The sequence below is a fragment of the Halictus rubicundus genome, chromosome 2 (assembly GCF_050948215.1).
Source record: "Halictus rubicundus isolate RS-2024b chromosome 2, iyHalRubi1_principal, whole genome shotgun sequence".
Lineage (NCBI taxonomy): Eukaryota > Metazoa > Arthropoda > Insecta > Hymenoptera > Halictidae > Halictus > Halictus rubicundus.
The window spans coordinates 8,977,980-9,000,227 of NC_135150.1; the positions used below are offsets into that span (position 1 = coordinate 8,977,980).

A 22,248-nucleotide genomic window follows, 5' to 3' on the forward strand; every position below is an offset into this window, starting at 1 on the left:
TCTGTACAATAGTATCTTTCTCCTTTTAATTAAAAACAATCACCTAGAATTCCTGTTTCCGGGAATTTACGTATATAAGCTTATTTGAATATCTGCAGCATCTACAAGCACCTCCAAACAAAAATGGCAATTACATGAATGGCGCAAATCTGTTTCATCCTTCTTTCGTCTGAAGCAAAAGACCAAATTCTCTTGAAATAACTCTATCAAGAACGAAGCCAAGCAATTTAAGAGATTAAAACTCTGAATCTGAATCCGCCCTAACAAACATTCTTCTAAATGTCCTCTATATTTTCCAAATACTCCTGTCCAATTACATTCCTACTCGTATTGCATTCTAATCTCAGTTTAAGAGAAGGAAGAGACAGAAAATCTTCTGTCCTATAGGAGATGTAAACAAAATTGCTTCGTTTTCACAATTTTAAATCTGATAATCTCCGGAAATAATTTGTAAACCTTTGTTGACTTTACCGAGTAGTTTACAAATCGTTTCCTATGTAATTGTGCAACCTGTTACACAATATAATCAGCAATATTTGGATAATATGTTTTGGATAATATATTTAAGGACTTTGAGGTTAGACTTTGAAATTAGAATGGTGAATTCTGAATAAGAAAATTATTAAAGTAACTTTGTTCAAAAACTTATTGTTTCTGAGATAATTTGACATTACCCATCTGATTACTTTATTCATGAAACAAGGAAATATGACATTTCGAACATGTTTCATAATATTCATAACGAAACAAAATTTTTAATATATTGTTTAAACAATAAACTTTCAATTAGAAGAATTTTCCCATTAGAAAATAGACAATTTAAAAAAAAAATTTAATTTTTTCGACCTCTGGTTTCCGAGATATCTCAAAAAATGTGGTTTTGACCCCCAACTTTAAAGGCCGCTTTCACCCCTTGCAAATGGATGTTTGCCGATAAAAAAAGCATGTGTCAAATATTTTTCGAAGAACTATATCTCACATAAGTTTCCTCAAAATCCGCTTGCCTGAACTGAATATGTTTCCTTGTTAGGGTTTTCTTATTCAGAATTTGGTTAAACTGTACCTCAGGAAACCAGAAATTTTTAACTTTTTTTATGTAATCCCGTAGATATTGGCGAGAAAATGGCGAACATCCAAGTTTTAATCCTAGGAAATCAATAGTTCGAAAGTTATGCTTATGTAAAGATGTGCGTTTTTGACAAGAAAGGGCGCTGCCATGTTGGTATGTAGTGACCAGTCTCGTGATGCCATCTAGTGGCCATGCTCGTTAAGCGACGCGCAACGATCACAACATATGTACTAACATGGTGACGCCCTTACCGGTCAAAAACACTGAAAATCGGAGATCTTTACACACGCATAACTTTTGAACTAGTGATCTCCTATGATTGAAACTTGGTTTTACGGCATTTTCTCGCCAAAATCTACAGGATTACATCCTATTCAAGACACCAATAGTCAGACTCTGTCTTCACGTCCACCTCCCTCACATCCCCACGGGAACACATAATTTAAACCTAAACCTTAATAATAATCCTATTCAAGACACCAATAGATCTACAGGATTACATACAGAAAAGATAAAACTTTCTGGTTTCTGTGGTGAAGTTAAGCCCAGAATTTACTTATTCCATCGAAATCGAGCATGAAAAAAAAATCTCCTTTACATGCCCGCTTGTTAAAAAACTACAATTACTATATTATTAATTGCTGTAAATTCTTTAAATTTTATTCGAAGCATTTTCGCGTATTGTTTCAAACAACGAAGGCATGTAAGGTGGACAGAGTTTGTTAGACACACTGCATAAAAAGGGGCTGGATTAATGTTCGAACAGCATCAAAGTGTATAAAAATGCCGTCTCTATTTTCCGCAAACAGTGCGTTATAGAGGGTCCTGAATATCTTATCTCGACCTTTCAATGGAATACGCTACGGTCACCGTACATAACGTTTCCCATAATTGAAGTTCGTCCGATAACACCGAGGACGACGCATGGATCGCCCGATTATGTCCGAGTTTTTGCCAAACAGGTGGAAGGTTTTCAATAACAATAAAGATGGCGCACGTCGATGAGGAAGACTCACGCTGGCCGTTCGTCCCCGTGTAAGGAGATCGAAAACGGGCCTCCGAATTGAATCTGAGGATCGTCTTGCGATCAGACGGTGCATACACGTGCATGGGAAACGGGTTTTCATTTTTTGAGGATTTCACTGCCTCTCTGATTTACGCGTTATCTGTTGAAAAGAAAAGAAAATGGGCAATGTACCGAAAGGAACGGAATTTAGGGGGGATGATAGAGCTCTGGAGATCGTGGGGGTGAGTTTTATGGACATACCACCTTATCGGTAATACCCTTTCACCCTGGTGGTTCAATAATTACCTTGATCGGTGCTAGGGGTGGCTTGAACAATTTAGGACACTTAAGAATTTAATTATTCACTCGTGTTGTGCCAGTAATTGAATTATTTACTCCGTTGGTAAGACGATACTTGAGGAGCCTGTCTATACTGAACGCTTTGACAGAGACTTGTAGTTAAGTTGCAGATTTTATGCATTTCTGACAAAATTTTGTGGGTACGAATCTGAGAGAGACTAAAAGAATTTGAGAATGTTAATGTATTCTTTTGAGTTTACCACTTGAGTATGGCGGCGCCCTTATCTGTCAGAAACGCTGAAAATCACATATCTTTACACACGCATAACTTTTGAGCTACTGATCTTCTAGGATGAAAACTTGAATTTTCAGAATTTTCCCGCCAAAATCTACTGAACTACACAAAAAAGGTTAAAAATCCGGGTTTCTTGAAGTAAAGCTTAGCCCAAAGTACTACAAAGTACAAGCGAATTAAATAATTATTTTCAACCCACCGGTCTCGTCGTTAGCTACGATTAAAAACAAACTGTGTAGTTTTAGTGGATTGGTTTTTTAACATTATGAATCTTTGCATTGTAATATTAACCCTTAACTGTCGGAAGTATTTCAAGTTTACTTCCCACCAGGTCCAAGTGGAACATAGATAACAAGCGGAAACAAATTCACAGAAGTGACCTGGTACAATGCTTAACGCGTTCATTATGTAAATATAACAACAATAAGAGTGATAAAAATAATAAAATGATTTTTGCCGTCATACACACGGCATTGGGCCCAGTAAGTAAAAGTGCCATGCCGCTTACATGGCGGCATTGGTCCGTTAAGGGTTAACTCCCTCCTTAATTAATTTTCATCGCCGAGGAACATTTCAAATGCAATTTATAATACAAAGATGAAACAAATTTATTTCGTACAACTAGAGAAGCAGTTTTTTTTTATTTTTCTTTCATCTTCATAAGTTTCCTACAAATACCACAAAATAGTTTTCAATAAAAATTTTGGAAATATAGCAAATTAATAGTTTGAGAACGAGCAACCATAAACAATACGTATCTAATATTTTCCGATTGGCGTCATTATAGTTAGCGTGTTGGTAATGTTCCTTGGAAACGCAAAGAATGGGAATGAATGGAAAATTCTTCCTATTCTTTGTTATGAGATGCTTCTGTATGTATACAACTGTAATTAACGTCACCTTAATTTCATTAACCTAGTAACGTGGGGTAGCTTATACCCCATTGTACCGTGCAAAAGAACCTTGTGGAACCTGGTTATCATTTTTTACCATTTAAGTTAGCCATAAAGACAGAATGAACCCACCGTTCGACCCAATAATCTACATTACGGTTATCACGCTATCGACCGGTGCACTAATAGACACTTCAAGAGAGTTTTCTGCTTATGGTACGTACAGTGAGCCTAAGAATTATTTAAACACTAAACACCCGATTCTCGAAAAATTGCCTACATTTAAACTGTGATCATTTCGTAAAAAATGATCGCACGTCAATGAATTCACTTTACGGCTAAAAGTCTTTAGCCTCGTAATCCATCTATTCATTTTTATGATGCAGCGCGCAAGAAAATGAAGAAGCGTTTGTCCGTGAAAAGTTTGAAAAATTTTTTCTCGTGACTGAAACCACCACCTGTAAAATGACACCAGTAAAATGTTTTCTTTTGATAAAATTAATGAAGGTCTCGAACAACAATCAGATATTTTATGAATTGTTAAATTTATACAAGCTTCAGCCTTTGTTATTTCAGTTGCAATACTTTGCCACAAAGAACAACATAAAATAATGTCCGCCACAGAGTAAATTAATTTCAAATGGAACGATATTGTTGAAATTATGATACACGAGAATACGCGAGCGCGCGGTATTAAACCTTCAGCACAATTAATATAATTGCTATCCAAATTACTATACGCGTACGATTCATGTGATACCAAACTCTAGTATATTATTCGCGACGTTTCCGCTCTGCATTTAAAAATCTAGTCATTCCAACAATTGTGCCAGCAAGATATTAAAATTTTCATCTCGTTTCGAAAGAGAAAATGAATGTTGATTAAATTATTTACATAAAAAATGAAGCCAAATACGTACGGTGGCTTCCAAAAGTATTTGTGCACTTTTTGAAAATTTCTCGATATTGATATTTTTATTTAGTGTACAATAACTGTTATTTAAAGATAATACTTTTTGAATCCACTGTATGTAGCTCCTCAAATATCCTGCTGACACTGCAATTCTTTTTTCCCCCAACAAAATGACTGTGGCGATATCAGTGAAAGAAACTTTTCCTTTCAATTATAAGCTGTAGAGACTGACAATAAGTGTAACATTGTTAAAAACAAAGAACCAACTGTAGACTGGGAGAACGTTTTGCCCGTCTTTTTTTCTGCAACCATGGGAATATTGAAATCGGAAAGCAACGAAGTCACTTTAACATCGTTCTCCTGAATAACCCATCGCACCTGGAACATCCAGCAAACTAAACTTAACAGAAAGTTGTTGAACTCATTGCACTTGATGTTTGCGCAAAGTTCATAACTAACTCAGCGTCCAACTGGTGAATGCATAAATGCTTATGAAGTTAAAGCTGAAGACTCCGAGACTGAGGACGACAATTATCGCAGAAGCTACATCGTTCGTTCGGTTGTCATCCTATTATCCCCAATTTAATTTTCAATCGTGTCTTTTTCCCTTTATTGCAATTATAAATATCAACATAGAAAATTGATTTTTCCTGTGAACGTAAATTTCCCTCGCCTCAAAAGAAATCCTCACACATGTACAATATATTTTTGATTCGAAAACTTTGAGACCTTTGAGTTTCAGATTAATTTCAAATTTGTTCCGCGATACAACTATCGTCTCAAATAAAATATTAAAGTTTCCGATATTTTGCAAAAATAGATCCAGGTCAAGTAGATAATATAAATGTATTTACTACATACTACAAATGTATTTAGCTTTTTCATATTCTCTGCTTGGACTTTGATGACGTAATTAAAAACAACTAAAAGGTAAATGTATTTGTGATGATTAAGACACATTCTTTATTCTAAAATTGTACACAAATACCATTAAGTATAATTAAAAATATTGTATGAAGCAAATGGAGCTTTACTGATCAGATAAGTACGTGAGTGTTTCCTGATAACCATTCTTAACAATCGTTGGTAGTTTCACTTTCTTATCTTATTCAAATTCAAAATGTTAAATGAATGTTTATAACGAATTTACACAAATATTCGAGAAACCTTGCGAAATCAACAAATGACCTTACAAAGCAATTGGAGACAGGTAAAGTTATTATCTATAACCGATTAAAACAATTGGGCAAGATACACAAATCTTTTTCAACAAAAAATCCGCCGAACTTCCCCAACGAACTATTAATATTGTAATTTTAAATGTAACCACTTGTGTGTTTACTTTTATATCGGGCAAGAAGTTTGGCAATCATGTTATAAACAGCGTATTGTGTATGCATTTATGACAAAAATGAGTGTAATTTGAAACAGTAGAAATATTCGCAGAATTTAGAAATGTTGTTACATTATTTTCAATCTATTAAACACTTTAAGAAAGAAAATTAATTTCTATTTCCAGAAACCAGAAATTTTTAACTTTTTTTATGCAATCCTGTAGATTTTAGCGAGAAAATGCCGAAAATCCAAGTTTGAATCGTAGGAGATCACTAGTTCAAAAGTTATCCGTGTGAAAGGATGTGCGATTTTCGGCGCTTTTGACAGGTAAGGGCGTTGCCATGTTGGTATGTAGTGACCGCCGCGCGTCGCTTAACGAGCGGACCCGAGAGATGGCGCCACAAGCACGCGGTAATGCCGATAACGAAGAGCACCAATCTTTGTGAGGAAATATCTCTTCCGCATACACGAATAAAAAAAGTTGTAAATATAACTTGCAATTCTTAATCGCTTGCATGGCTCCACCCTCCAGACTCCCGAAAAACCTAACAGGAACCAACACAATATTTTGTACCTGAACCATAATTACGGTCACTACATACCAACATGGTGGCCCCCTTACCGGTCAAAAACAGGGAAAATCGCACATCTTTACACACGCAGAACTTTTGAACTATAGATCTCCTAGAATTGAAACTTGAATTTACGGCATTTTCTCGCCGAAATCTACAGTATTGCATAACGAAAAGTTAAAACTTTCCGGTTTCCCGAGGTAAAGTTAAGCCCCAGTTTGTTGCAATTCGGGTCGAAAATTTTGATTTTGCATAAAGATCCACAGTCTAATCGCGTAACAGTAGCTTAATTCCACAATCCTTTCCGATCCTACAAATCTTAGTGGATTGGCACAACTATATGACAATTGAAATTAATTTTCAAAGATAGACGAACAATTCGTGCATAAGCGACGTGTCACACAACGTGTTAAGTATATTTCATGAAAAGAAATGTTTTTTTCGAATGTTGTCCAGGTTTTCGTGGCAATTGACCGCAGCGCGACGTCAACGATAGACGAAACCAACGGTAATTCCGAAAACCGTGCCGAGATTGCATCGTGCCGGGTCGCACGTCGATGTTCCACATATCGCTTATCTATCACCGAAAGTTCTAGATCACTTAGGCACAGGCAATAGTTCAAAACGAATTGTCGGGACAGTTGTATGCGGGCGTGATTTTTGGCAGAATGACCGTTAGAACGTCCGGGAATTGGCTGGGAGTGTACCTGATCGTGAATCAAGCGTTGTAGGGTAAGCCTAGCAGCGATCGAGCAGTCTGATACTCCCGAGGTACACAACGCAATATGCCTCTGTTCTGCTACACATACTAATCCCCCGAAACGGACCGATTCACTCTATCTGGCACGGATGTTTCCTGTCTGCCATATCATTCTCTCGTGGCTCTGCACCCCACCCACGCCGCTCCCACCCCTTCCAGTGCAGTCACGCAAATCCCTAATGTCGTTAGAACGCAATGAGAATTTCTGCTAGCACTATGCCACGTTTCGCATTCCTTCCTGTTGCGGCGCAATTACGTATTATTTAGGAATATCGACGTTAACGTGGTTTACGGCGCGATTCCGCTATTTTTCGAGGATCGCGAACACTACCGCTATTACCAATTCTAACGAAACTGCAGTCACACACAAACTTAGAGTGGCGAATAAAAGTTTTGGCACAGTACGATATTTCACATACAAACTCTTATAACTAGTCTGCGGATTTTATGCATTTATGATAAAAATGAAAACGCTACATTTTAAGAATATTTTTGTATTATTCCCGGTTCATTAAAATTATTAAGAGAAGGAACACATTTGTATTCCACTTCTGCGTCTTGCAATTAACTTGGACAATTTTTCTTTCAATCTACTTGTAACTTATTTTGTACTTGCTCTTGTATTATTTCCGTTTCATTTCCGGCATATTATCCCCGTATTTCTGTTTTGGTGTACAAAGAAATAAGGTATTGTAAATAACGATACATGCAAAATAAATTCATGGAAGTATTCATTTCAATACTTACAAGTGGTTATGTGTCGAACTTCGTACCGCTCCAATACTTTTGTCCACCACTAAACCAGTAATTAGTATTTAATTAGTATTTAAACCAGGAATTGAAATTAACAGCTTCAAACAAAAGGCTTGTGTTTCATTTTCAAATCGGGCACGAACTTTTGCAATCAGCTAAACAATACAGTTTATAGTCGTACGTATGCTATAATAAAGTAAACGAATTATTAAAGTAAACGAAAGACGATAGTGAACACGAATGGCGAGACAATTTGTCTCAATAACAGATTAAGCGTGTAAAAAGATACGGAGAAATGGAGGTATAAACGGACGAGAATAATTATACCTGAAAATGTTGAGGGTATTACCTTGCAGTCTTTAATCGTACAGTTTAAGCAGTTTAATCGTCGTTTAAGCTGAATCAGATGAGGAAACTGCTGATGATGCAAGTATTCGCGATGAAAGGATGTTTTCAGGGGAAAAAACGATGCAAAATAGGAAATTTCATCAACAATGAAAAGTTGGTAAGTGACGAAGCACTTATAGGTACAAAATTAATAGAACAGATAGAGGAAACTCCTTGGAGCAAACTCAAGAGGCGTGTTAATTTGATACTCCTGTGGGTCGAACCCACCAAAGTGTTTCGCTTCGTTCATTACAGGCCGGCATTTAGTCAACTACTCGTAGTTTACCGAACTTTGTCACCTAAGATTACACCTCCGCAGCTTAGCTTCTCATCTCTTCGCATACAACGTGCTCTCGTATTTTCGTCTTACTTACTGTTCAGTTATTCCGTATCTAAGGATCTACGAGATCTCTTTATCTGAAGATGTAGTTTTAACGATTATGCATATGTATGTACATAGCGTTCTATAACTATCGTTATAAAGCACACAACATTTTCGTAAGAAGTTTCATTCCCGAAAGATATTAACCGTCGGACTCCTGCGAGTTCTAGGTCTATGACGGAGTCATTTCTGACTCACGTCGATATTTCACTACAGTTTTCTTTCGATATAAGGTGATTGCTCGGGACCGGCTTTCGTAGCGATTTTCTTATTTCGAAGTAAAAAGCGTCGTCTTATATCGGAATAAAATTGTACATATGGACGGTGACCCGAGCTTATCTCCACCACCACCACGATATACCCTGATACACCCTGTATACACGGACAACTTGTATCATATTTTTTGTACGTGAAGTTCGTTGTTTATCATGCCTTCATGCTTTCGTGCACTTTGTTTTCCTGAATTATTCTTTCGAATCTTGAAAATATGGTTAGCGCTACAGCTATGCACCGCAGTGTAGAGAGATAAAGGACCCGTTTAGTCTGGACATCGACCCAAATACACATCGCCCAGACGGTGCCGAACAATTTGTGGTGTTTTTAACAAAATCAATGCGGCTCTGGATCTTTGAAGTCTGGACAACAGCCAGATTCTGTTGTCGCCCCGGAAAGTACGGCGAATGTCGGCCCTGCTCTTCACTCTGCAAATTTACCAGGCCTTTTACACGCTCTTGGATAAAAAGCACAGGAATCCGGCCAAACAGATCAGCGACCGTTCCTGAATGGAAAAACAATGGTAGGTAGGTGGTACACGAGCCACAGCGTTCAACGAACCGAATTCGGAATCTTTATCGATGCCTTAGTTGGCAAACAATCTCCTTTTTGCACCTTCCACGAGGATTAAGAGTTGGCTTCGGTGTCTAACTAGTTAGAGATCGTGGCTCACAACGATGCGAACAGCTCTTCTATAGATGTACTCACGGTAGAAGGGATCGCAGTAGAATCTCCGTTACACGAAGTAATCGTTGGGCAAAAAGTGTTCACTCAAAAGAATGTTCACGTAGTAGAACAACGAGCGTTAGCACTTTTGACTATACAGGGCATGCACAATAAAGTATTGCAACCTGTTTTTTTGTTTTAGAATCTAATGAAGATGTCGACATCGTTTCTTTTAAACTCAATGGCTCAAGGGAGCTAATCTTTTACTATGAAATTGAACGATTAAACGAACTTACCTAAGTGAAGTTCTATCGTAATTGTATGAAGCGTTTCCTCTTTTGATCAACTCGTAGATGTTTAAAGATGTACGGCAGTGCCCCAACAAATATGTATTCTCTTCCTTTCCTTTTTTTTTATATATATATAAAAACTACTCGATTTAATAAAATCTACAATATTACCTTAATAACTCAAATAATACTGTATGTTATATAAACCAAAAAAAAATTGATCTCAATACAAAAATAACTTTAATCTATCTTATTTTAAGTTAACGATAGCTTTGGCAAAATTTTTCTGTTTGGTTACTATAATGTTGCGATCATAAAACTTCGCAAAAGTCTCTAACTGAGATGTCCAGCCTGTTGTCTTTTTGATGACATCGACATTAACACCAACTCTCTTCGCAGCAGATGTTGCGGCATGACGGGTGCTATAGGCCGAGAAAATTGCCGTGTCCAATCCACTTTTTTGGGGGACACTTTTGATCCATCGACTCAGTGTCTGCGTGGAAACTGCTTTGTGTGGACTCTTCCAAGAGATAAATAATTCCACTGTATCCTCTCGGAAACTCTTGGTTTTTTCAATATATGTCTCTATTGCTGAGGATACACAAATCGAACGATCCTTTTCGTATGTAGGAATTCTGAGAACCGGTAGTGTCCTCCTAGGATTAGAAGTCTTCAATCGCGAGGGAATCATAATCTCCAACATGTTCTTCTTTTTCAGCACATTCCTGACGTCATCTTTGTTAGAGTCTGTATCCTATGTCCTGTGGTCAGAGCCATTGACGAGACCACTTTTAACGAAAGTTGTTTTAAGGTTATCGTATCGTTCGGATACCATGTCGATACTAAATCTAGTACGATCTTTGGGTCCCATGTATAATCATATTTAGGCTGTGATGGACGCAGATTGAAGACCCCCTTACAAAATCTTTTGACTTCCCGTCCCGTCCCACATCTGGACCAATAATCAAAGCCATAGCTGATCTAGCCGTATTAATAGAGCCATACGACCCTCCATTTTCATATTCATTTGTTACGAATCTTAAGACGTCCGCTATTTTGGCCTTATATACGTCTATGTTTGTCGAATGACAAAAATGCCACCACTTCCTTAGTGCCACGCTATACTGGCGTAGATAGGAATCACTAAGCGATGCCATCGCAATTGTGATTGTCTCCTGCATCATTCCTTTTAGCGAATAGGCTTTCTTTATAATATCCCTGCTACCAGGGAAAGTTGGGATGATAACGGAAGAGGACAGTAAATTAATTCTAGGCTTGAATATAATTGATTGTGATTCAAACATGGCCAAAACTTTTGGGTACCACGCCTGGGATAGCCAATATGATACCACAAGAATGCCTCTACATGAGAAAAACAGAACTCAATTTTTTTTAATGCTGGAAGGTAGTATTAATTTTTGATATCGTGGTACCTCTCGTCGAATTGAATTACATTTATCTGAACGACTTTCTTATTATATGCGGTGCACGATATTATCATCAATGTGTTAATAAGTAAAAACTGAACTTTGTGCCATCCCTAGTCAAGCGTATTAGCCTCTTGTATTAGGAGTACAAATTAGTTCGTAGCGTTCACAATCAATCAGTAGTAATTTTATTTTGGATCCAAATATTTTATCTATCGGATTGAAGATTCAGTAATTATTCATAAGATGGGTTGAATGCATAGAAAATGATGCTTATTTTTTACAGTAAAATGTATTTTGGTTATTTGTGAATAATAAATAAATTCGAGAAGATAGGTCTAAGAATTCATTTGTACACCTAATATTTCGTTAACAAGTACTCGATTTGGTAATTCGAAGTAACTTTTTCCTTTGCGAAAATATTCTCCGCGGCTTTGTTAAGGAATTATTAACGAGAATCAAGGACCAATCAGAGTGCTGCTAAGGCGGGCGAATCCCGGCTCGGCCCATGCCAACTCACGATCAGCGAGACCTGTTGCCAAGTCGGAATCCGTCCGCTGTAGCAACGCTCTGATTGGTCCGTTCTTTTCATTAATAATTTCTTAACAAAGCTGCGAAGAACATTTTCGCAGAGGAAAAAGTTACTTCAAATGACCTCGGGAATCTCCCCTTTCGAGGAAGTACACCATTTTTGGGGCACCCTGAAGATAATAATGTAGTGTGCCAGTTGTGACTCAACTGTGTGCGCCTGGCCAATCAAACGGTTTCTTTGCAAACTCATTTCACATTCCTTCCGAGTATCTTCTTATGAGACATGAACCATAGAAGTCAGCAAACACGGAAGCAGCATACAAGGAAGTTGCTTCATCTTGGAAAGCTCGTAACTGGTTCGAAAAAATAGTGACTTTATAGTGAATATCGGGTCAAATGGGACGTCACAGGAATGGGAATACAATCGAAAAAAGTTCTCGCTTTTATGTGCTCGTAGATTCGCGAAATGACATACCCATTAGCTACGTTGGCCTCCCTATAGTCCCCCGAGGTTGCGTCCATATCTCTGTATATCGCTTCGATGCTTCGAAGGCCTACGAGAGCAACCGACCTCGATATCTAGTTTCCGATATCACAGTGTAGTAATACAGCTCTCTCTTTCTTTTTCCTCTTCCTCTTTCTCTCTCTCTCTCTCTCTCTCTCTCTCTCTTTCTCTCTTTGTTTCTCTGCGACCACCATTCACCCTCTTATCAACTCTTTCTTTCGTTTGTCGTACTTGTGCTTTCTCTTCCTCTGTTTTCGTTTGTGTTTACCAGCAGATAGGATCGTGTCCTTTGTTTCTCTGCTGCGGGATCGTTCGCGGATTCGATGTACGAATTCGCGATCTCGGAACGAGGGACAACATCCACTTCGATACGCTATGTCTGTGAAAGCTCTTGCTTCTAGCCGGAAGAGGGAATGGCCTATGATTTGATTTCCTCTGGTCATTCGTGGCAACTACGATATCGGCGATCGGAGAATAAGAACGCTGCCAGGAGTAATCTAGTTATGTTGGCGGTGGAGGGAAGCCGTAAAAAAAATTTCTGTAAAAAATTCTCAAAAAATGATTTATTGTTTTGTACATCTTTAGATTAAATATTCAAAAAACCCCATTACTATCTGTAAAAGACATGCGATAGCTGCCAGCACTCGTTCGAATGGGAACGACGTAGCAATCACAGTTAGTGGAGCGGTGAAGATCGAGGATAGCAACGAGGTGAACATCGCGGCAAAATCAAACCAATGTAATCAAATGCGACTGTATATAGTGGAGCGGTGACGAGAGCGGTGAGCATGGCAGCGTATAAAGGCGACCCTTAGCGGTGCACATAGAAACAAAAATGTTTATTTCTGATAGCGGAGACAATTACCACCAATTACAATTATTACCATGTCATTTGAATTATTAATTAGATTAATTTTCAAAAATCGTCCTTCAAAAATCGTCTTCGAAAAAAGACAAAAACCATTATGATAACTAAGCGTTCATCAATACTGATTGTATTCTAAATAAAATTACTTCATTGGACATTAATTTTTGGACGTACCAATTCTAAAATCCGATCGAATGCAACGATCGACATTCTAAAATACTGTCTAAATTTATCGGGATACTGCCTGAATTTTAAATATGGACGATTAAATTCCCCACTTTCTTCTTTATTTTTATTAATAGGATGGACTACTGGACAATTTGAAGTTAATAAATAATATTTAGTAAAAATATTATCGGCTAACATAAGCTTCCGAAGTCTTCGTGACGACATTTTGATACATACTCAAGAAAAAGTAGCTTGTTTGTTCCTCATTACTATCCGCTTCACTCTAAACACGCACCGCATCGCCGTCCTCTACGCTATGCTTACCTCGCCGCTTCACTATAACCTCGTACTTACAATCATGCATTTCATTTACATTTTATTTTAAAAATTAATCATTTGATTAATTATTAAAATTAATCGTTAATATTAATCATTTGTCAATATATTCTGTACTTGAAATGTAGGATGACAGCATTGAAGAACTGATTCCTTTTGACAGTAGTGGAGAAAAAAGTGATGAAAGTAATAGAAGTCATTAACTATATTTGAATACAAAAATTCGATGTAAAAACGTACATATATTATCTTTTGTCTAAACCATAACATATTCAAATAAGACATTAAGTCAACGTTAAGTCAAATAAAAATTTATAATAAGAATTTTAGATTTAGAAGTAGTAGATTTGAAATTTTTCATGTTTCTTTTAATGACATATTTATACATATAGTTTCTATATATAGTTTCTTCATAAAGTATGTAATGCATTCTATGATGCATTTCCGCAATTATTCAAAATTATGCATCATCACATTCTGAATAATTTAAACCTCGGGGAGAATCGTGTCACCCATATATGAACAAGGTGATAGTGTGCATGTTAAAGAAAATTAAAAAAAAACTAATTTACTGAATTTAAGACTAACTATAAAATATTCATTTAAGACTAACTATAGAATATCGTGACCATGAATTGTACCAAATTATGCAACTTGTTTAACCCTCGTACTTTGTTCAGATCAATATGACCCTGTAAAACCTATTTTTTCTGATCATTGTATGTCATCAAAGTTTCAATAAAATACAACTGTTTTCTATGCAGTGCAATACAATTACAAGTTAATAAATTTTCCAATAACTTTTAGCGTATTGCATGGTCTCACAAGAACGAATCAAATGTAACAATTACGTAAACACAACAAAAGTTTTAAGTTATATATGACATTGTCCACAAATCACTTTATGGAGACCGCTAAAAAATAAATAATAATAATAATTTGGATTGTCAAGTACGTGAATAATTTTGTATGCAAACGCTCACACTATTCTAGCAAGTAAACACTTTTTCGCCAAGGGCAGTGCTTAACGAAATCAGAAGTGGAGGATATTACCAAATGATCGTGGGACGACTCGTCGGTTCCTCTCGTTGAACAAGCAAAACTGAATTTTTTCGTACTCTAAAGAGAATCCTCCGTTTCTGTCTCCGCAATTTCTTTCTTTCCTGCACTTTCAACCCCCCCCCCCCACCCGCGGTCCCGCGCGTCGAATTGGAACGCAAAACGTAATTTCGAGGGAAATCGGGCAACCCGTTTGTCGATCGACTTCGACGTGACTCACTGTACCACTCTCCAATTTCCTGTGTTCCTCTTTCCCTCTTTTCTTCTGACTCCCCCTCCCCGACCGTTTCTCTCCTTTCGACCCGGTCCGTTCTCCTCGCGGCAGCCGCACCTTCTCCCATCGCGGCCGACAAACGCGCTCCGACCATCGAATCCTTCGTTACTTCAGCTAATTGGGAACCTGATTAATTAGGGAACTTTGGTTGAATTACAGCACGACCCCGCCACGTTCCGCGGTCTACGCCGGAACCCTCGAAAACGCGAAGAGTAGCTTCGGCGTTGGCTTCAGCGAAACGGCTGCGGGCCGGCTATGCGAACGAAACACTAGACGAAGAATCAAGGAACGTGTCCTGCGGAACTGTGAAGCCTTTGTTTTCCCTACCGCCAACTGCCACTCGGCTTTAGACAATGCGACTTGTCGGTTTCTAGTCTATTAATCCCGGAAACAGGAAAAAGTCGTTTACCGCTTCGAATGGTTTTTTTAGTTTTTCATCGTTTAGTGACGGCGCACAATCGAACGATACCATTTTCTTGGACATCATCTGATCGAGCATAACAAATCACAGGATCAATCAAATTGCAACAGAACACTAACAATTTTACGGTTATACACCCCGCGACAAAACTAAGGCATATAAGAATATTAATAGAAATGGTAATTTAGTAAGAATTTTTTCCTTTCATTATTCCTAACGTTATTGTTTATATCATATAGTAGCACTTTGTATTTTATCTGTAATTCCGATCAATTGCGATTTTTTCGAAATTTGTCTCATACAACATGTATTAAACTAATTGTTCTAGTTACTCACAAGAATCGAAGTCGTATGGTCCAATATTAAAAAAGTTATCGTACTTCTAAAAGTGTTCGAATATTACTGTGATTCACTGTCAATTGTGTTCAGACTTCCGGTTACTGTTAAACTTTGTTTATGTTTCCCATAGTACATACTTACGCATTCCTCAGTCTGAAAACGGAATTCCAGTATTCTGATATCTTCCGTAAAACACTGTTGTGTAATAACTTCATGAAGTATTGATTTATTGAAATAAAAGTGTTTCAGTAGATATTGTGTTTACGTACCTCAGACAGGTAGCAGGTTTCTGAAATAATATGTTCAACAGTAAACGGATCGAAACGTACGGATCTATAAAATGGCCTCCGAGACCCCCCGATTTCTCATCCATAGATTTTTTTATGGTGTCATATTAAAGATAGTGTTTATACTACACTGAGATTCAAACGACTTACAAACTGAGATAAAAAAACGCATGTGCATCCATATCCAGTGTAACATTAGTACAAAGTAGTCGCAAAAAATCTTATTTTTGACCTTGTATAACCTCGAAAGTCTTTGTGTTACGAATGACTGAATTCGTCTTGACCCGCGCTTTCACATGACATTAAAAAGCATGTATAGTATTCCTTTAAAAAAACTGTAGGTCACCTTCGTTTCTCTAAAAATAATGTCAATATAAAAAATTGACATAGGTTATCGTGTTGCCAGTACAATATACTGTAAGTTCTTCCTCTTCCATTTTTATTTTAAATATTGGGTTGAGTGGAAAGTTCATGCCGTTCCTTCGGTCAATCGGTTAGCAAGAAACGGCACAAACTTTCCACTCACCGCGATACTTAATGTTTACGAGAAAAACGCTGGTTCAATTTACCGCGAACACCCTGTATATAACAAATTCCGACAACAGATTGTTATCTTATTTATTTGGTTAAACAGAAATCCTGAAAATTATCATTTTTTTAGCTTCCTAAACCGGAATTTAAAGAACAGAATTTAATCCAATAAATGTCGCCAGTTTTCCGCATTTAATTGGAATACCAAACTATTCGGGATAAATTAATGCATCACTTACGTTTTGCATTTCTTTCTCATTTCCGCTTGCTATTAAATTGTCGTCCTAGTTATAAATTGAATTTGTAATGTTCTATTAGTTTCTCTAATATGATGTATGTTTTGCTGTATTCCAATTTTTCTATCTTCGAACAGTTCATTAACCATGGTGATGGTCATTGACAAACCGTGAGCATGAACATCTATATAAATATTAAATATAATGCTTCAGATTTATTCTACAATTATTTAGCTAAACATTCTACTGCTTATTTCACCAGTATAGTTTGTACATTTTGTGTCATGGTAACTTCTGCATTTATACGTGCGATATTTCACATAACTGGGACAGCCGCGCCAAAGGACGCAAGTTTTGATGTGTCCTAAATAACTAAAACCCACTGTACCATAGCTAAGTCCATCGAAATTGTACATTTTTATTGCCCTTTTATATCACTTACAGGTTCAAAATTATTGCTTCGATATATTTCGGAATTTGTATTACCTAGTGGTAATTACCTGGTATTTATTACCTAATTTGTATAGCATATTACGTTATTATAATTAATGTATTCTATCTAAACTAAAAATTTTATTGTCAAGAACTCTTCTTTATCTGTTTTTATTTAAACTTAAAATGTATGAACGTCTTTTGAAAAAGGCTCCACTGTCCACTTTTTAAATGGAACCTATTAAACAGTTCAGGAAACTGATTAACTTTCCTTTTAAACATTTTTTTGTTAGATTATATTATCCGAAGTTCACAATATCTGCACACAATTCAAAGTTCCAAATATTTCAAGGCTGTATTTTTAAGGCTGTAGATGTAATTAGAGAGACCAATAATTATGATTTTGTCTAACTTTTGCTGATCTCGTATCATTGATTACAATTCTGGCGTCAGGAAAACGTGTAGAAAAGGCATAACTGTGAGCGCGAAATGGAAAGAACAATTATTGTTAGGTGATAGAAAAGTCACCTAGATTTAGTGGGGATTTACTACTATACTGGTTTTACACTCGCAATTTATTCTGTCACATATGAAGTATGGGAAGTGCGCAACAGCAAGGCACAGAGAAATTGCACATAAACTGAAAGGAATAACGCTTGTCGCGCAGAAAAGAATTGGTTGGAAATTGCTCGGCGAAACTGGTATTATTTCCTCTTAATAATTCGTAAATAGATATTTATGAACATTAACATTATTTATAATAGAATTCACGAAAGCAAAAATTTTATATAAATTATTTCTAGACTGGAACTTTATGCGAAATAAAAATGTTCTAGGTTAATTATAGGAAACCGAAGTTAAATACAAAAGCATTCCTTCTTTCAATAATTTTAACATGTCGAAAATAATACAAGAACATTCATAAATTCTTGTAATGCTTTCACAGTTTTATATTATACTTGTATTCCTTTTTGTTGTAAATGCATCAAATCCGCAGTCTAATTATTTTATTTGATACTGCTTTCCTAATGTCATTTTCATGCATGAGACATTATAAACATATTTAATTTGCCGAAATTTTTATTATGATATAGAAAATAAAAGAATTTTCAGAATTTAATAATTCTTTTCGTAATAGTCAAGATGGCGGTTAATAATACGAAGTTATTAGGTAAGTAGGAATTAGGTTAATATAATGAACAAGCTTACTTTCATAATATTGTCACTGCTAAGAAACGAGGAATATTAGCCCTCGGACTCCTGAGAGTTTTAGGCCTATGCCGGAGTCATTTCTGACCCACGCAGATATTTCACTTCAGTTTTCTATCGATATAAGGCGATGGCTCGGAACCGGCTTTCGTCGTATTTCGGAAGAAGAAAAAGAAGAAGAGGGGACAGCGACTTTCTTATTTCGAAATAAAAAGCATCATCTTATATCGGAATAAAATTGTAAAGATTGACGGTCGCTCGTGCTTATCCCCACCGCGACGGGTTACGAATGACCCCGGCATAGCATACGGTGAGTAAAATTTAGGGGCAACTTTATTCATATTTATCAATAAAGTTGAAGTATTGACAATATTTCACGTTATTGTATGGACATTACAAAATAAGTAAGATCAGTGTTTCCATACACGACAATTAATATTTCTTTTAAAAATTACAAATACATATTTCATATTAAAGTATTTCAGCAACACATTTACTCATCGCTAGTATTGTACAGTGAAAAGTGTGCTTTATAAAGAATTGCATAATATACTTCTTCAAAAGTAATAAAATAATACGTATAAACACTTTCATTTTATTTTATACATTCATAAACTATATATCATATGTTAGCATGAATATAACAATATTATACTTAAGTAGTCAAGTTATTTTAATACCATAAAATTACACGTAATTGATTGTGTAATAAGAAAGGTTCAAGGTCCAATTAAATAAGCAAAAGACTACTTTTCATACATGTAAGTTTGGATAATGGAGATTCCACAAAATCGTCAATTGAACAAGCAAATACGCTCTGAATTGTGTCATGTTTGGAATTATTTTGTTCAGGACACTGTCACTCAAAAATGTTGCTAAACGTTCCATGAAAAAATAGTTAAAACCGAAACAGTTTTGTCACGGAATTAGTATTGTCCACCGATACACTGTTGTCTACGACAATGACGAGGACGACTGTACACGACACACGTGACATTTCAGTCCAGAAGATATCGCATAATACAGGGTGTCCCAAAAATGTTGTATTTTCTTGAGAAGGGTGATTCCTAAGATAATTTGAAATAACTTTTTCCTTTACGAAAATGTTCTCCGCGGCTTCGTTAAGGAGTTATGAATGAAAAACACGGACCAATCAGAGCACGGCTAAAGCAGACAGATGCTGGCTCGGCGACAGGTTCCACTGAGCGTGGCATTGGCATTGGCTGAACCGGAATCTGTCCGCTGTAGCCGTGTTCTGATTGATCCTTGCTTTTCGTTAATAACTCCTTAACAAAGTCGCGGAGAATATTTACGCAAAGGAAAAAGGTACTTCAAATGACCTCAAGAATTATCCCTTTCAAGGAAGTACAACATTTTTCGGACATCCTATATGTGAAAACAATACAGTATTTAACTTCCTTCGCGGTAGATAAACCTTGATGAAGATTAAACGTGAAGATTCATTGTTACAACGTAACCAAGGTCCAACTCCTCTGCCAACAGAGAAAACAATTTTCCACGGTGCAAGAAGTTTTCCTTTAAGAATCTATTACCGAGCTATTATACCGGTTTAAGCTGTTCGAGGTACAAAACGTCGTTACCCGCACTGTACCGTAGCAAGAACGTAACAAGTCGATAATTGGAGAAGCTTCCCGAATGTCGGGATTTTGCTACGATGTATTTTTGCTGTACTCGTTGTTTAAGTTCCGCGGAGATCACGATTTCCTTAGTACCGTCGCTTCAGTTTTTAATAATTTGAATATGAACTTCTAGAAAGAAATGTGTACGAACCACACGTCACACAGTGGACCAGAATCGTAAGAAGCTGGACAAAATTCATGTCGCTGTTCATTAAACATTATTAATCACGAACAGACCGGTTTTAAGGGCTTTTGAAGTCGTACAATCTAATTCTGGTATTACTTATTTGCTGATAAACTACCTTTATGAAACTACACTTACAGCTGATATCTCAATTTAAAAAATTGAAACTAGTGTGATTTGATCCATGTGATGATTCATAACCTCCTTTTTCCCAGTGCTGACAATGATGCGATATGGGCGGCGTTCTTTCGCACATGCGCGTCTAAAACAGTAACGTATATGTATATATTAAGGGGAAAAGGTAGTGAGGCAATGATATTGGCGGGAAAGTACCGGAACAACACTTCCAAGACCAGACGAGTTTCCTACGAGTTTTTGGTAAGTTATCGTTAATATTTTATTATACAATGGCAGCTAATATTGGAGGAGGAGCTACAAAGAGGCGTAGAGTTCGTTATTTTCAAAATCAAATTGTAATAATTCTTAAAAATTTTACAGGGTGATCAAGGTATCGTATTTAATCCTGAATTTTACTTCACTGATGCTAAAATCGCCGCGCATGTGTCAGAAAACACGGCCCATATCTCATCAGTGTCGGCGGGTGATGGAAGGGAGCACGAATCGAGGGTAAAAAGTTACCCTCTCTCTGCCAGTGCCGGAGTATGCACGACAAAGACGAAATGCATCACGTGACCAGATCGCGGAGGAAACGTAGGAAATAGTAAAGTAGAAGGGGAAATTAGAGTGGGGCAACAAGTCTTCATCTGACGACTACGGTGCTGACATCTATGATCAATATCGGTACATCACAGAAACCTTGCTAGTTGATTTTGAATGTGATTTCAAATAATTATTGTCTTATGGACATACCCTCGAAAGTAAACAGTTAAAGAGCTAGTGTTAACGGAAATTATGATTTTTATTGATTGTTAGTTTGTCATGAATAAACAAATTTAAAATTAATAGAAGCTTAAAATTTAAAAAAATGTCATTTGAACAAAAGTTAGCATTGAAATTTTTATTAAATTATGATTATTTGCATCGCATCATCTTCTCTCAACTCGTTAAACAACTCTCTTCCACTTATTACGAAATTACTTCCTGAAATAGAAAATACAACAACTGAGAGACAACAACTGTTACAACTTTAACAGGAGGTAACAATATAAAAGTTCTTTCGTCGAAACTAAAATTTAGTAAAATTCTAATGAAGAATTAATTGGCAAAAAAGTGTTCGCTTAGAAACAGGATGTAGCATTAACACTCGAAACACGAAGGCACATGATAGATAGATTACTTCGAGAGACTAGAACTTTTTCAGTCTATCTCTAACAAATATTAGGTTAAGGAAGTACCTAGTATTGACCTATTTCAAGACATAAATATTTTTTAATTGTTATAATTACAGCTATTTTATAGGAAAGGCCCACTGTACGTCAGTGGAAGAAAATTGAATTGTTAATTACACAGAATCTCGAAAATATTTCTCCACAACTTCCACTCCGACGATTTTCATCGAAATAATTTCAAAAGTATCAGTTATCAACGAATATGATATATATAATTTTTACAGATAAATATTAAATTCGATAAGCAATAAATCCGATTAAGAGCCGCGGAGCAGGCGATTGTGTACTTTAAAATTTGCTTTGTCGGAGAGATTATAGAAAATTTTTTTAATTCAATGCCTGTATTTCACGCAGGCACAGAATTAATCTATTCTAAATGTGTATATTGCATTGAAATTACAACATTTATTCTAGTATTTATACAATTTAAAACTCTAAAGCTGCTTTAAAACAACAGCGTGATTTGTTTGCAGTGTTCGTCGGGTCTGGTTTCCATTCATGCAATTAATTCATCGAGCTTTCCGTTGCGGTTTCCGCTGACAATTTATTATATCGTAA

General features: G+C 36.5%; 1 protein-coding gene across 1 annotated transcript; it reads right to left on the bottom strand.

Annotated features, from left to right (window-relative positions):
• Window positions 1-10,144: 10,144 nt before the first annotated feature.
• Window positions 10,145-12,374, bottom strand: LOC143362338 (uncharacterized). The gene is given in 4 exon segments (XM_076802397.1): window positions 10,145-10,632; window positions 10,635-10,832; window positions 10,835-11,256; window positions 12,328-12,374. Coding segments are annotated over 4 exon segments (1,155 nt in total).
• Window positions 12,375-22,248: the final 9,874 nt, after the last annotated feature.